We start from the raw sequence: 16,310 nt of genomic DNA on the forward strand, positions 1-16,310 counted from the left end.
ATGTATGAATCATTTAAAGTGGGATGGAATAACTTTCGTGGAAAATTTAGATCGAATAACATGTTTTGACAAAAATGGATGGGAATGCGTGGCCTATCAATCCAAAAGTTCATCCTGCATGAAGTGTCCAAAGGAGTGGAGGGAATGTAAAGAGGGGTTTCTTTATCTAGTTTGGTATTAAGAGAAGAAAATGAGAGAAACATAAACTTGTTTGGTCAACCAGGCCATCGAAGGGAAAATATAAATAAAATGTCAATATATAATAAGCATATGAAATATAACGATAATACATAGGTGATAGGAATGTCACTATTTTGCCATCACAAATTTCTACCTACAAATGCTTTAAATAGGAGATAAAAGCTGCATTTTTCTTCAGTACTGGGCTTGGGTCTGAACTCTTTTTGTAAAAGGTTTACTAAAGGTTCTGAAAAGAGACAGAACAATATAGAAAAGTGTGTGAGAGCAACACAGTGAGAAGATATAAAGGATCCATCACCAAATCTTCTCCGACTTGTTTTCTGTCCTCAAGTCTAAACCTCCACATTCTTCATGGAGTTGCTTACCTTCCTTAGAGCATGGCGTGCAATGATTGCACTAAATATAGCAAATTTGGAAGCGATTCAAGAATACAAAATACCACATGCTAAATAAAATAACATTAAGGCACATCTATTAGGATTTCCAAAAAAAATATTTTAAATTTCTTAATTAGTGTTTAAAAGAACTAATTAGCAGCTATTTGTATAATGGCTAACATTAAATATATTTTTAGTTCTTTAACAATAAAATTGAATTTTATCTATATTCCATTTTTCATTTTTATCCATAAATTTTCTTAATACATACTCAAGACCAAATAATATTAAAAATTTGTTAATATGATAAATAATACTCTTACGCGTATCTTCACGTCCGTGATAAAAATATATTTAATTTTTTATAATTTTAAAATGTAGACACAGAGAGTTATAAACGATATAATTTTTTTTGACACGATAAATATCCGCACTTAATTTTTGTTTTGACTAATATTGCAAGCTATAATTTTTAGTTGAATTAAGTGTGTATAAATCCATGCCTGACACGAAAATAAAAACTAATTATCTAAAACGTAGTTGAAGATGAGAAAAATCTTTGAAATGATAAGATATTTAAAAGAAGGTAGATTTATTTTATTTTTCTTAAAAAAATTGAGTCCATGAGACGTATCTTACTCTAGTTCGTCAACTGTTACGGTTCTTCTCACTTCACTTTCTCGAAGTGTTTGGTAGTGGGTTGAAGGAATAAGATTTTGGAGGAGTTCGATAGAGTGGCGTGGCGTGGCGTTATACTCACAACAACATCATCAAAATTATCAAATCACTTTCCGGCAACCTCAATTCTGCTCCTCCCACACTCAATGTCTTATTCTCTCTCTTCGATTCCCCTCACACACCAAAAATCTTAACTTTCCAATTCAATCTCCTCCACCAAACGCAAACCATGCTCGCGTTTCGATCCAAGCCTTGCAGGGAAACAGCGACCCTCGCACTCGTCCACTTCAACCACTTGCTCTTCAACTTCACACGCGCCGGGAGCTCTCGCTGCCCTCCACGCGCCACCTTCGGGGTTTCCAGAGGCTACAACGTGGTTGCCTCGTTGGGGGACCCGCCTGAGGTGTGGTCCGGCGGCGGGATCGTCGTTCGTCCCGGGAATTCTAACTTTGAAGTTGCTAGCGGCGCCCCCAACTCCAGCGATTCGAAAGAGGGGTGTTGGGGGGGCTCCAATTTAGGGAACAATTTCCCAACGCCCAAGGAGATTTGCAAGGGGCTCGACAAGTTCGTTATTGGACAAGAGAGGGCCAAAAAGGTATTTGTTTGTCACTCTTTTTCGACACTTTTTTTCCTCTGGGAGTTTTGATGGTGTTGTTGTTGTTATTAATTGTGTTTCAATTGCATTTTTCAGGTGCTTTCCGTGGCGGTTTATAATCACTATAAGAGGATATTTAACGAGTCTTCTTTACCCAAGTGGTTAGTGTTATTATTCTTTACTGAACTTTACGTTTCTTTTAATTGTGTGGATTGATTGTATTGTGTATGTGTGTGTAAATTGATTTTTACATGTTCTTACTATTTGGATTGTTAGGCCTGCAGGAGATTCGGATGATAATGTGAAGGCTGATGCTGTTGAAGATGATAGAGTCGAGCTTGAGAAAAGCAATATCCTTCTAATGGGGCCAACAGGATCTGGTAAATCAGTTTTTGCCTTCTATTTCAGTGTTTAGTGTTTATATTCCTCTAGTTTTGTATAAATTATAGTGTATAATATGATGTTTGTTGCTTCCGTTTTGGAACAACAAATTGATTTAGAGAATGGAGAATAGATTATTCTTAGCTAATATATTAGATTTTTGTGGTGAGATCTTTTGGTATATAGCTATATACTACCACGAAATCATATTTTTTAATAATTGGGCTCGATTCGGACCTTTTTTGTTTTGTTTTTTTCATCTTTGTTTCTGTGAACATTTCATTAATTCCTTTTTACTCCTGGTTACTAGTGTAACTTGTTTTTCTTTGATGCTTTTTCAAGGACAGGGAAAACATTACTTGCCAAAACTTTGGCTCGGTTTGTAAATGTTCCCTTTGTTATTGCAGATGCAACTTCACTCACTCAGGCAAGTTTGTGATTTTTATTCTTGTTTTCTTATTATTTTTGGGTCTAGTGAAGTAAAATAAAAGTAGAGGGGTGGGGACCGGGAATGAAATTGTTCATGTGTGGAGGCTTATTCTTTTCAAAGACTTGTTAAGCTCCCCTCTATGTCCAAAACATTTCCATTTATCAAATTCAATGTGACCTGAAGGTATTTTGGGAATCATTTTTTTTTTCCTTTTTCTACTGTGATAATTCTTGTGTTTATTATGTCTTGTTCCATTATCACAAACATCTTCATCCTGATTTTTTTTTTCTGTGGAAGTGACATGTTTATCTTACGTGTCTAACCCGATGTCACCTTTGAACAGGCTGGTTATGTTGGAGAGGATGTGGAGTCCATTTTATACAAGCTCCTCATGGTAAATACTCTGGTTAATGATGTCTGTGTTTTTAATACAAAGTAATTTTGGGATCTTTTGATAGATTGAACAAGATCAACGATTCTATGTGCAATCTCTGAGGGATTAATTTGGTATTTGGAAAAAAGAAATGTAAATTTTAATATTTCAAAGCCTTATCCACGAGAAATCAAATGTAAAATGGGTTTAAAGTGTTTGACGTGTAGTTCTACCTCTGCTAGGTCATAATAAAGTTTCAGTTCTTGTATTTTTATGATTTTTTTGGATCCTTCCGTGTGTTTCCAGTAACCTACTTAGCAAGAGACTTTTCCCTCTCAAGATATTGTGATTTCTGCTGGCCCAACGAGTTTTTGCATGTAATATTTATTGTTGTGCAAACTTTTTAAAAATTTTCTGTTAATGGGAATTATTTTCTTCAATCTTCAACTCCCTTCTGTTTTTATTGTATTATGGTTTTCTCCATGGTTTATTAATCTTTAAGATTTTTATTGCTTCTTTTGTCAAATAGAGTGGTTGAAATTTGATGAAAGTGTCATAAATGAACATAGTGTTACGAATTGTAGTCTGAATCAACATTGCATGAGTTTATTTCCAGGTTGCAGATTATAATGTTGCAGCTGCACAACAAGGCATTATTTACATCGATGAAGTTGATAAGATTACCAAAAAGGTTCCTCCTTGCTTTTAATTTTTCCTCCATCTGCCAAATTTCAAAACCAAATGTTTGTCTGCTGTTTTCTATATCTACTCTTTACATTTCAGGCGGAGAGCCTTAATATCAGTAGAGATGTTTCTGGTGAAGGTGTTCAGCAGGCATTACTAAAGATGCTTGAGGGAACGGTTAGTTATTTTCATGTGATCAACATTGAGAGCCAGTGGATAGTTAACAAAGCTGGTTTTCTTTTTTCTTTCTAATTTTGTATTTTAGCAATTCTCTTATATTGACCCTGTTGCACTCTTCCAAATCAAGATTGTCAATGTTCCTGAGAAGGGAGCCCGAAAGCATCCCAGAGGTGACAATATTCAGGTATGTGTGTATTAGTATTTTTGTGCTTTACAATTTTAGGTATTTATATGCTTGCTGGGACTTATCAGATATATTTAATGTGCTGGTCCATGCGTGCAATGACATTTCAACATTTAAGAGTGTTCTTTGTTCTAAAACCTATGAGAGAGCTTAACTGATCTGATCTATCTTGTTCTTTTTCTCTCTTCATTCTCCAGTTTGTTCAAATGTTTATACATGCACTATGGCTTGGCTGAATTCAAATTTCTGATATCCTTCTATAATACTTAAGAGGCTTCTGTAGTCTTCATTTTATTTATATAACTGTTGATCCATCTGTGTTTCTTCACAGATTGATACAAAGAATATACTTTTCATTTGTGGAGGAGCCTTCGTCGACTTAGAGAAAACAATCTCAGAAAGGTTCACACATCCTGAAAATTAACAGTTATGACATTGATAACATGGAGTATCTGGCGTTGCTGTATCTAACCAGTAACTTTTGATTCCCTTTCAGGCGACATGATTCTTCTATTGGATTTGGGGCGCCTATACGTGCAAACATGAGGACTGGTAAAGTCACAGAAGCTGCCGTTGCATCATCCTTATTAGAAACTGTAAGTTTCATGAGGCAGACCTTTCAAGGATAACGGCTTTTATTAACCCAACTAGATTCAACTTAGATCTTTACATTTTTCAAATTATTATTTTGCAGGTTGAAAGTAGTGATCTTATTGCTTATGGTTTAATACCTGAATTTGTTGGGCGGTTTCCTATCCTTGTCAGTTTGTCAGCTTTAACTGAAAATCAACTCATTCAGGTATTCTTTATGTGTAACGATTCAACTTAGTTGCTCAGAAAAGTTGTACCTGTAATGCTCTCATTTGGCCGTGTTCACAACTGAATGATGTATCATGTAGTAGATTTGGTATCTATTGATTGATTAAATAATTGGATGGAAAGTGGTTAGAAGGACTGGCATTCTCACGACTAAAAGTATAGACTGATATGGCACTGTTTTGACTTTTTTCTTTTTCCTCATAAGTTAATAAAATTGTGTGGTATACCTTAATTGCTCTTTCTCTTAAACCTTACAAGGTCATTTTTCTTGCTACCTAAAGCCATTAATGATTTTAACTTTCTATAGGTTCTCACAGAACCAAAGAATGCTCTAGGTAAGCAATACAAGAAGATGTTCCAAATGAATGGGGTAAGTTATTACCAACGCCATTCTATTCCCTTGTATATTTTATAGATGACATGTTTTGTTTCCAATGGTTTTTACCTGTGCCACTATTAGCACCACTATGGTTTTGGCAACCACCATCACTTCTACTATTGTTGTCAAAACTTGTCAACATTTTTACCATTGTTGTTATCACTATCACCATGTAATCTCTATTGTAAGAACTATCATTATACTATCACTACTATCATTAGTTTCACCACTAATGTCATCATTATTGTCAATGTCACCCTTGCTGTCATAACAATTGTTACTACTTCCGTCGTTATTGTTATGACTCTCATCATCTTCGTTATCATCACCATCATTTCTTTATTTCCGTTGGAGATCCTACATCAACTAGAGGTATTAGGCTTAATTATGATGTATAAGTGGGTACAAACCTTATCTTACAAGTCAATTTTGCAGGGTAAAATTAGGCCTAAACTCACTTTCTAAGATGATGTGAGTCTCTCCTAGCCTAGCAAAGTTTGTGGGACTTATTGTGTCACTTGCTTTTCGACTATCCACGAATATCTAGTCTCATGCTTGAGAGTGTCTTGAAGATATTACAATAACTAAATATATAACTAAATTATAATATATAAGTGGATGTAAAACTCTTCTTTTTGGCCGAATTTGTGAGACTTAGTTAGGCTTAAAGCCCTATCTCTAATAATTATAACTAAATTATAGTACTTGAGAATAATACAAAGGAATTATAATGAAATTTAGAGAGTTAGTTTTCCTCTCTTAGGATCTTGTATTTACAACAACTTTAGATACATCAAATACAATGTATGAAGATAATCTAAAAAGATATATCTAGGAACTAGGTGCAGCACAAAGCACTCAACACCCGAAGCTAGAGCATACAAATTGTATGTGCCAAGCTCTAATACCATATATTAAGAAGTGAGTTTAAGCTAAACTCATAATCATAAAACTGGTTTGTAAGGTAAGGTTTGCATTTATTTATATACTGTAAATTGTTCTTATCTCTAGTCGATGTGGAATCTCCAACACTGCCTTCACGCCGAGGTACTGATATCAAGTGCGTGTGACTAGATATTTGTGGGTGGTCCGATAACGGGTGTTACAATAGGTTCAACAAACCTCGTTAGGATAGGCTCTTATACCAACTTGAGAATAATACAAAGGAATTAGAATGAAGTTTAGTGAATTAATTTCTCTCTTTTAGGATCTCATATTATAACTGACTTTAGATACACAAGATACAATGTACGAAAGGGGATAGAAGAGAATATGAAAAGATATATCTAGGAACTAGCTGCAGTACAAAGCACATAACACCTTTATAATGAATTCTATTTATTCTAACAATAGTATAGGAGTGGACACATACCTCATCTTGCAGGTTAGATTTGTAAGGTTGAGTTGGGTTTAAAATCCTATTTCTAAGAATTACTTTGTCATCATTGTCACCTTTATCATCACTTTCACCATCATTATTGTTATCATTTTATTATTGTCGTCATCATGGTAATCATTGTCACCACCATCACTACTACTGTCATTATCATTACATATAAGTATATCAATATTTGGTCCTTATCTCGATTGAATTTTGAATGTATGCTTTGTTGGAATGGAAATGACTGTTTTGACAAAAAATTATGTAATTTCAGGTAAAGCTACATTATACAGAAAGCGCTCTGAGATCAATTGCCAAAAAAGCAATATCTAAAAATACTGGTGCTCGGGGATTACGATCAATCTTAGAGAATGTGTTGGTAGATGCTATGTATGAGGTATGACATAACTTTTCTTTTGGATAAGTAATTTGTTTGTACTATGTGACATGGAGTTCAGGTGTTGCTTATAGAATTAGTGGGGGTTCATAACATTAAATGCGTAGAGTATTTAGCATGCTTATTTAACATTTCGTGCAGATTCCTGATGTTAGAACAGGCGACGATGTTATTGATGCTGCTGTCGTCGATGAAGAGGCTGTTGGAAATGTGGGGTGTGGTGGGAGAGGGGCTAAAATTCTTTATGGTAAGGGTGCATTGGATCGTTATCTCACGGAGCAGAAAAAGGATTCAGAGGTGTGCATAATTTGTAATGCATTATTTTTCTCTCTGCTTCTATCAAATTACTTCCTAATCATGCTTTTGTTTCTGCATAGACCCTGGAAACATCAGCCACAGATCATGAAGCAGACGCAGAACTTCCTTCCATTGTTGCCAGCATGTAACATGTTGCAAATATTACTGTTTGTTATTTTTGTACATATAGTTGATGCAATTGTTGAATAATATAAATTATAAGGTGGGTAGTTTCGTTTCCACTGATCATAGAGCTAAACTAAATGCCACATACATGTAAGTGTGCAATACCTGATTCATATGTAAATTTTCAGTGGCATTATTGGTGGAACCAAAATGTGTATCGTTAAATGAAATTATTCAGGTTCATTCCTATTTTTGTTATAGACATCGGTCGTTCAACTTAACATTTTGAGTATTTAATGTTTCGTTTAGTTCAATAGTACAGAAAAACTTGTTGTGAACCCATTGCAAACACAGGAAAGCAATTGTGAAGCATGGTAAAACAAATCCATTTCAAATCACTTATATCGAATAAGCCAATGTGAATCACCCTCTCATGTCAAACTCTAGAATGTGTGTTCAGCAAATACAACTAGTAGCTCTCTATTTGTAGCAATGTAATTGAATTAAATGATGTTACTTATGCATATTGATTCACATTAATTTTCATTTGTTTATGCTCCTTGGAAAAATAAATAAACAAGTATATTAAAAGCAATTCTCCCCCATCTTATTTGAAGATATGGACTCTTTTCCTTTAAAAAATAAAGAGAATTAGATTTATCTCCGGTTTTTTATTTATCTTGATAGATCAAAATACTGTGCACGTAGAAATTTGGTTACCGAAGATCTGAAATTGGATGATAATTTGTATAAAAGTTTATGGATTGGCCTGTTGGAATTTGGCTCATCGGAATCTGAATTCTAAGCAGGTATATATGTTTTAAAAAAATAGATAGTTTTTTATGTAGAAAAATATGAAAATAAAAAATTTTAAAATTAAAATATTGAAATTTAGTTGAAAATTTTTAAAATAAAAAAATATAACTTTTTTAATTATTATTATGGTGAACGCAAATTTTGATCATTTTTAAGTTAGTTTTCACTGGTAGACCTCAATGCAAATGATTTACTGTTGATATACACCATTTTACTTTGATCCGCGATGAAATGAAATTATACCTTGCTTTCTATGTATTAAACTAGTTGATCGCGGAAACTCGTTTCGTTTTTTTCTTCTATTTTTTTAATTTTAAGAAATTGGAGAATTAATTTTTTCTTGCTTATTTTGAAATAATTTTGTTTAACTGTATATTTATTTATTAAAAATAATTTATTATATATTTAAAATTTTAATAGTGTATGTAAATTTAAAATTAGAAAATATATTTAATTTAATATTTAAAAGTTAGTCACGAGTAAAAATTAGGAATAAAAATACTAAATAAGATGATTTGATAATAATAGAAAAAATTGTGATAATAATATATTGTAAGTACAGTTGTTTTTTTTTATATTAAATTTGAAAAGGGAAGATTTGTGTAATGAGTTAGAAAAATGAAGTTAAATATTAACATGGAGGTAAAATTATTTTAAAAAAATTAATGTAAAGTTAAAAATTAGGAATATGATTTTATGTAGTTCTAATTTTGTTTAAGGTAGTAATACATTTTTAGTAAAATAAGAATGAAGAAGAGGATGACTCAAGGGAATTGATCTAAAAAATATTTAGTTATTTGGGAAATATTATTATTTTTTTACTAATATGATTAGTTGTAATTTTTGTAAATAATGTATTTGAATATTTTTACTCTATTTAAATATTTAAATGTGAAGATGATTTATTATTTGATCATGTAATTATTTTTATTAATAGTTATATATATATATATATATATAATATAATATAATGTAAAACTTTTTAGAAAGAAATAAAGTAGGACTACATAATGGTGGAACGAATTTGATATTAATAATTGCAAAGGAAATAAATTTAATTGGGCGATCATTAATAAAAATGAAATTAAACGAATACATTAAAATAATTTTTTAGAATTTCTGATGGCGTGTTGGTTGATATAGCATGTCAGTCTTCCAAGTCTTGAAATTGTTCCTGAAAGGTTGATGGGCGTAATTTATTGTTTCAATGGTATTCCACGTGTCATCACGTTGCACGATTAGTGGTTGAAGTTGGGCTTTTTTCCAACTCTCAGGTCATTTGTGTATCAGGTTTGATTTGAATTGAATCATGCATAATTTGATTATTAACAATTTTTACTGTGATAATAATTTACTTCAGTGATTTTTACTTGTTTATGGTCTCCATACTTTATAAATTAGGTTATGTTTTGTAAGAATTAATTAAACATGTAGTTATGTTGGATTGACATTATTCTTAGGGGTTAGATTTAAAGGTAAGATCGTAATCCATTGGACTTTCAATACTGGTGGCCCTTTGGATAGGTTCTCCAAAGTGGACTATTGGTTGTGTAAACTGGATGGGGTTTAGGTTTATAGAAAAGGTTGTAGGAGGTGGATTCAGAAGACTAAGCATTTGTTCTGTAGACCTTAGCATACAATTCAATGGTAGTATTAAAAGAAAATTCATATTTACATTTCTAAGACATCAAAATTTATTGATATTTGAGCAACATCATACTTAATCACATCTTTGTTTGGTTTTTGAAAGTACAACTTATTGAACGATGTGATGTTTAAAAGTTCCAAACTTATGGAGACTTTTGTCTTTTGGAAGCGTAAAGGTGTAGTTGTATGGCATCCCAGAGAATTTTAGAGAATCACCTTAAAATTGCACACTGTCTTCATATTTCTAGATTTCACCATTTGCAAATAAAGTGACGAGGTAGGAATTGGAACAACTCTCCATCTCTGCGATGGTGAAGTGTTCCATGTAAAGGTGATGAGTTTCAATGTTTGACAAGTGAAAATAGATTGGTTGGATTTATTACGAGGTGTATTATGGTAGCTTATGGTTGAAGGGTAAAAGTTATTATGTTTGTCAAGATTACATGTGATATCTATGTGACAAGCTTAACTAATCAAGTTGGCAAGTCTTTGTGACAAAGTGCATCTCCAATTATTGACTTGTGTTCTTAGTTATCCCATCCACTTAATGCATGTTAGGATCAAGTTTTATCCCATCGAATTCCTAAGTGAAACACTTACCCAATAAAATTTACAAGTCTTGTCTAGGTGGAAGAGCGCATATCCAATTGTTGACACATGTCCTAAGCCAACTCATCTACCCAATGCACATCTGGGTCAAATCTTATCCAATCTAACCTTTGTATGACACCTTAATCTGTCTTCTTCTCTTTGTTTCTATTTTCTATTGTTTTCTCTGCCAGTAATTCAATTCCTATTTTCTTTTCACTTTTCACTCCATCTATTTGTAATAGCATGGTTACATTGTGGAATAATTAAGTTTTGGTTCCTTTTTATGTTGCCTTTAATGCTTGTAAGTAATATCTCTTGAAATTCACTTGCAAATATAAGAATTAATTGTAGGATAATAATATTTTGATCTATTTCTTTTGATCCACTTTTAACCTATTATTTCAATCACTATTAGATTATTACATCACATTATAAAAAAAATCAAAATAGATAATTTAGTGGTGATTAAAGTGATGAGTTAAAAGTGGATAAAAAATGAATTAAAATATCATAATCCTTAATTGGAATAGGTAGTTTGAGGTAAGTGTTTGTCATATTTAGGGATAAAACCCGCAATGGGTAGGAAACGGATATTAAAAATGGATACCCACTACCCGCATGTACGAGTATTTTTGACACCCGCATGTTAACGGGACGGGTATGGATATCATAGTATCCGTATCCGTGATACTCGACCCGCTAAACTTTAATTCACAAAAATACTCTATATATATATATATATATATATATATATATATATTAGTAAAAAATATTTTGATATGTTTTTTTCTCAATAATCAATCGGAAAAAGTGGGCTTGTTGATCAAAGCACTAATTAAAGAATTTTCATTGTGTTGAATGCCATTTTATATTTATTTTTATGATTATTTGGACATGTATGGACTTGAGTTTGTTTGAACTTTATTTAAAATTTATGACAATGATGTATTTTATTTTATTTTATTTGAATTTATGATTAAATATTTATTTTTTAAATAATTTTGTAAATATCCGCGGGTACTCGTGGATACCCGATATGAAAAAAATAAACGGATACCCGCATAACGGATACCCGACGGATATGGATACGGGTACGGAGCAAATATTTATCCAACGGATAGGGTGCAGGAGAGCTACTACCTGTACCCTACCCACCCCATTGACATCCCTAGTCATATTCCCTCCTCTTGTAACACTCTTTTTCTTTTTTTTTATTTATTTATTTTTACTATTATCCTTACTTACCTTCAAATTATTCTACCTTCAAATATAATGATTAAAACTATTTGTACAACTATCTCATTTAATGGAATGTTCTCACTTGTTGCCTAATGTAAGTCATTGACCATAAAATTTTTTAAGTATAAAATATAGTTTAATTTCAAAGATAGATAGGATTGTTTTAACTGTGAAATAGCCTACTTATTAGTAATTTTATATATACATGTATTATGTTATAAATATTATAACTTATTTTATTATTTGAAATATATTATTTTGTAGTAATATTTTTATCATAATTATTTTAATTATAAATACTTAATTAGTTTTGATTCCTCGTATATTTATAATTGTTATATTTATATATTCATAATTTATTATAATAGATACATTATATACAATATCTAAATATTCATATTATTTTGTTAACATATTTATATTATTCTATTTGATTTTTTGTTATCATTATTCTACTAGTACTGTTATTATCATTTTTACTATTTATAATTTCTTCTTTTATCTCTTATGTCTACTATTATTTCTAGTAATATATATATATATATATATATATATATATATATATTAAATAAAAAAAATTATAAAGGAAATACGTTGTATATTAAAAGTATTGCATTATGATTTTTTTTGTTACAATTTTCTCCATTAATAAAAATTTCGTCAAGAAATTTTGTTTTTATTTTGACTGAAAGAAATGAGGATAATTTTTTTATTTTTTTCTTCTAATTAACAAGTAGAGATGGTAAATAAATCCGTCTCCGTGGGTATTGTCCGAATCCGTCCCCGTTTTGATGGAGAATTCCCGCATTGACTGGGTATGGGTATGGAGAATCCCCGACTTTTTCAGTTGGGTATGGGGATGGGATGAGATGTACATATCCCCGCCATAATACTCGTTCCCGCCATATCTCCATTCTCGTTTAAATTATTAAAATATTCACAATTAATTAAGTAACCTTATATATATATATATATATATATATATATATATATATATATATATATTCTATTTTTTATTTATTTTAATTATTTGAAGCTCATTCGCATCTCCAATATATTTTTTATCTTATCATAACCTTTATGTAATTATGTTAAAATGATGTATGTTAATTAAAAAAAAAATTATGCCTCACATTTGAATATTTCTATTATTTTTTTAATATTTTTATTTATTATATATTTTCCTTTCACATGAGAATGTTTATACTCTTAATTTAAGGTAATATAAAAAAAATTCTTTAATTTGAAGAACTCTTTTGTTTCATTAAAATAATTTTCGTTATTTTTCAACCATTAAGTATATATGTTGATATTTGAAAAGTTTTCTTAGTTCTCTAAGATATTTTTCATCTTATCATACCTTAATTATACACTTGATTTCCTTTGTGCGATTTCTTTCGATAGTCTCTCAAATTATTTCTAAAACACACATTTGTTAGTTTTTTAATATTTTTATTTATTGTTTTTATTTTCATCATGTAGAATAATATTTTGATATATTCTATCTAATTATTTTTTATTTTATAACTCATTATTAATCATACTGTAATTTTTTCACTTTAAATTATGTGTGGTTAAAATAATATATATATATATATATATATATATATATATATAATGATATTTAGGAATAAATATAATAATTCACTACAAGAAAAACATGAAATAGTGACTGATTTAGTCAGTAACCCATATCAGTCACTATTTTTCGTCATTTGTGGTAGTAATTGATTTATTTTCTGAATCAATGATTAAATTAGTGACCGATTCAATGATCGAATCAGTACTTGATTTAGTGACCAATTTAATTACTAATTTATTTGTAATTTAATGACAATTTTTTTGGTCACTAATGATATTTCTATTTAATTTTAACTACTTCAAACATAATTTAATAATTAGTTCTCTAAGGTATTTTTCATCTTATCATACCTTAATCATACATTTGGTTTTCTTTGTGCGATTTCTTTCAATAGTCTCTCAAATTATTTGTAAACACACATTTGTTAGTTTTTTAATATTTTTATTTATTATTTATTTTCATTATATAGAATAATATTTTGATATATTCTATCTAATTATTTATTATTTTATAACTCATTATTAATCATACTGTAATTTTTTCACTTTAATTGTATAAATAACTTTTATTTACTACAATATAAAAATTTAATGTAATTACTATGAATATTTTTTTTGTCACTATCCAACATATATGGAAGTTCAAAAGATACAAAATCTATGTCAAAATTTTATTATTATGTTTATTATTTGTTCTTTGTGTCATTTTGATCAAGTGATGTATTATAACTTTTATTAGTGTATAAAAAAGAGATTCATTAGAATTTAAAAAATTGAAGTAAAAAAACATTTAAAATATATTTTAATTTGAATATTTGTTTTCCTTTTATATTTTTTTGAAATATTTTTTAATTTTATCAACTAAGTTAATCAATGTTGTAGTTTGCAAATTTAATAAATGTTTTGGTTCTCATGAAATTTTATTTGGTATTCTAATCTAAAATTTAGACAATTATAATTTATTTCAAAGTATCTGATATGGAAGAAACAATCATCCTTCTAATATTGAATATTTGATAATATTATGTTTTCTTTACCGTAATTTTTTTTTTATAAAAATTAATATTAAGTAGTTAGAACACAGGTACGGGTATTGGTACGAGATTATACCCGTTACTCGGTGGGGATGGGGATGAGACAAAAGTTTGATACCCGTTGAGTTTGGGTATAGGAATGAAGATGAATTTTTTATGCGAGGATGGGTATGGGATAACGAAACCCGTCCCGCCTCGTTGCCATCCCTATTCACAAGTAGTAACTAACTTCAATCCAAATGGTTTTTAAAGGCGAAATTTGTGTGTATCTCGATTCTTTGACCTTCTCTCTCCATAATCTTCACAAGTATTATGTTAAATATAACGTTATCTTTTAATTGTACCGTGTTATTACATGTGAATGGTTAAAAATATATTTTCTTAATTGGAATACATAACAAATTTTAAAAGAACATAAAGAAAATGAGTTAAGAAAATTTGATAACTAATAGGATCTATTTTTTCTAAGAATTTGACAAAATGAAACAAAAATAAAGACTAAACTAATATTTTAACATACTTTTTAGTTGTATTCTTACAAACAAATTTTTATTTTATTTACTTGAAATTAATTAAATAAAATTTTAAAAATTATTTACGTCTTACAATATATATATATATATATATATATATATATATATATATATATATATATATATATATATATATATATATATATATCATCTTATATTTGGTACTACATATTTTTCATTTAACCTCACATAGTTTTTAAATTTTTTATCTGTCTCAAACCAATTGAATTTTATTCTACGAAGTTATTTCTTGTGCATCTCTTTAAGTATATTTCATCAATATTATTAATCAACTTCTAAAATTGATTTTAAATTTATTTTTACATTTAAATATTCAAATACAATAAAAATAATGACATTCATTTCAAAATATACTATTTAATAAAAAGCAATTCATGCTATGTCAGGACAAATTTCAAGTTAATACTTTATAAATTAATTTTTTTCTCAAAAAACAAAATAATGAATATCTCCAATTTCAATTATTTTTAAAATTTCATTCTTGTATATAAATTTTTTATTTACATTTCATTATTTTAATTGATTTAAAATTTAATTAATTAATTAAGTTATTTAAAATTTGAATTGTGATTTATTCTTTTTATATGTAGTATTCCATGTTTTAAAATCTATTTTCAAATTTTAATTTTACCTATTATAATAATAAAAAAATTATATATTTTTTTTCTATTTTAAACATTTCTATGTTTTTATTTTTGTTAAATTTTTATTGATATATCTTTTGTATATAACATTTTTTTTAAACAAAAAACATATATTCCTGGAAAGTCAAATTTCAACAAATCAATCCATAAATATCTGTACAAATTATCATCTAAACCGAATTTCTTACACAGTATTTAAGTCTATTGAGATAAAACAAAAACAAAACAAAACAAAAAAAATCCGTGGTCTACTCAGATAATTAAATCCCAACAGATCTACTACACGAAAACAAAAAATCCTATCATATAGATTTTTTGTGATAATTTTCAATACGACTATTTGTTCATTTGAAATTTTCGTTGTCAATTTCGTGTCCTTAAAAGCACAATAAAGGTTTCAAATGAAATCTTAATTTCAAAAATACATTTATAAGATTACTTTGTCTTCAAAATCACCAAAACCAATATTAAGATATTAAAAATATCACTAAGAAACATCTATAATTATCTACCACCGTAAAAAAAAAAAAAAACTAAAAAAATCACAAAGTGTTACTCATTAATATCTCTTATGAAAAACACATATTTTAAAATAAGGAGAAAAAGAAAGATGAGAAAGTGTAAACATATATTTCTTCCGAAATAATTGACTCTTTCATTATTTTCTTTGTACTATTTTCATTGTTTAATGATGCCCATATTTATTAGAATTATGATTTGGT

At 29.1% G+C, this 16,310-nt stretch overlaps 1 protein-coding gene across 1 annotated transcript; it reads left to right on the forward strand.

The window, feature by feature from the left end:
* The first annotated feature begins 1,204 nt into the window (after nt 1-1,204).
* Nucleotides 1,205-7,763, forward strand: LOC114163922 (CLP protease regulatory subunit CLPX1, mitochondrial). Its single transcript, XM_028048313.1, has 15 exons — nt 1,205-1,851; nt 1,948-2,012; nt 2,128-2,231; nt 2,580-2,659; nt 3,006-3,056; nt 3,652-3,726; nt 3,819-3,896; nt 4,027-4,083; nt 4,415-4,485; nt 4,580-4,679; nt 4,778-4,882; nt 5,210-5,272; nt 6,937-7,059; nt 7,201-7,356; nt 7,437-7,763. The coding sequence occupies exons 1-15, from the start codon at nt 1,486-1,488 to the stop codon at nt 7,503-7,505; spliced, it is 1,563 nt and encodes a 520-aa protein (XP_027904114.1). The 5' UTR covers nt 1,205-1,485; the 3' UTR covers nt 7,506-7,763.
* Nucleotides 7,764-16,310: the final 8,547 nt, after the last annotated feature.

This window comes from Vigna unguiculata, chromosome 9 (assembly GCF_004118075.2).
Source record: "Vigna unguiculata cultivar IT97K-499-35 chromosome 9, ASM411807v1, whole genome shotgun sequence".
Lineage (NCBI taxonomy): Eukaryota > Viridiplantae > Streptophyta > Magnoliopsida > Fabales > Fabaceae > Vigna > Vigna unguiculata.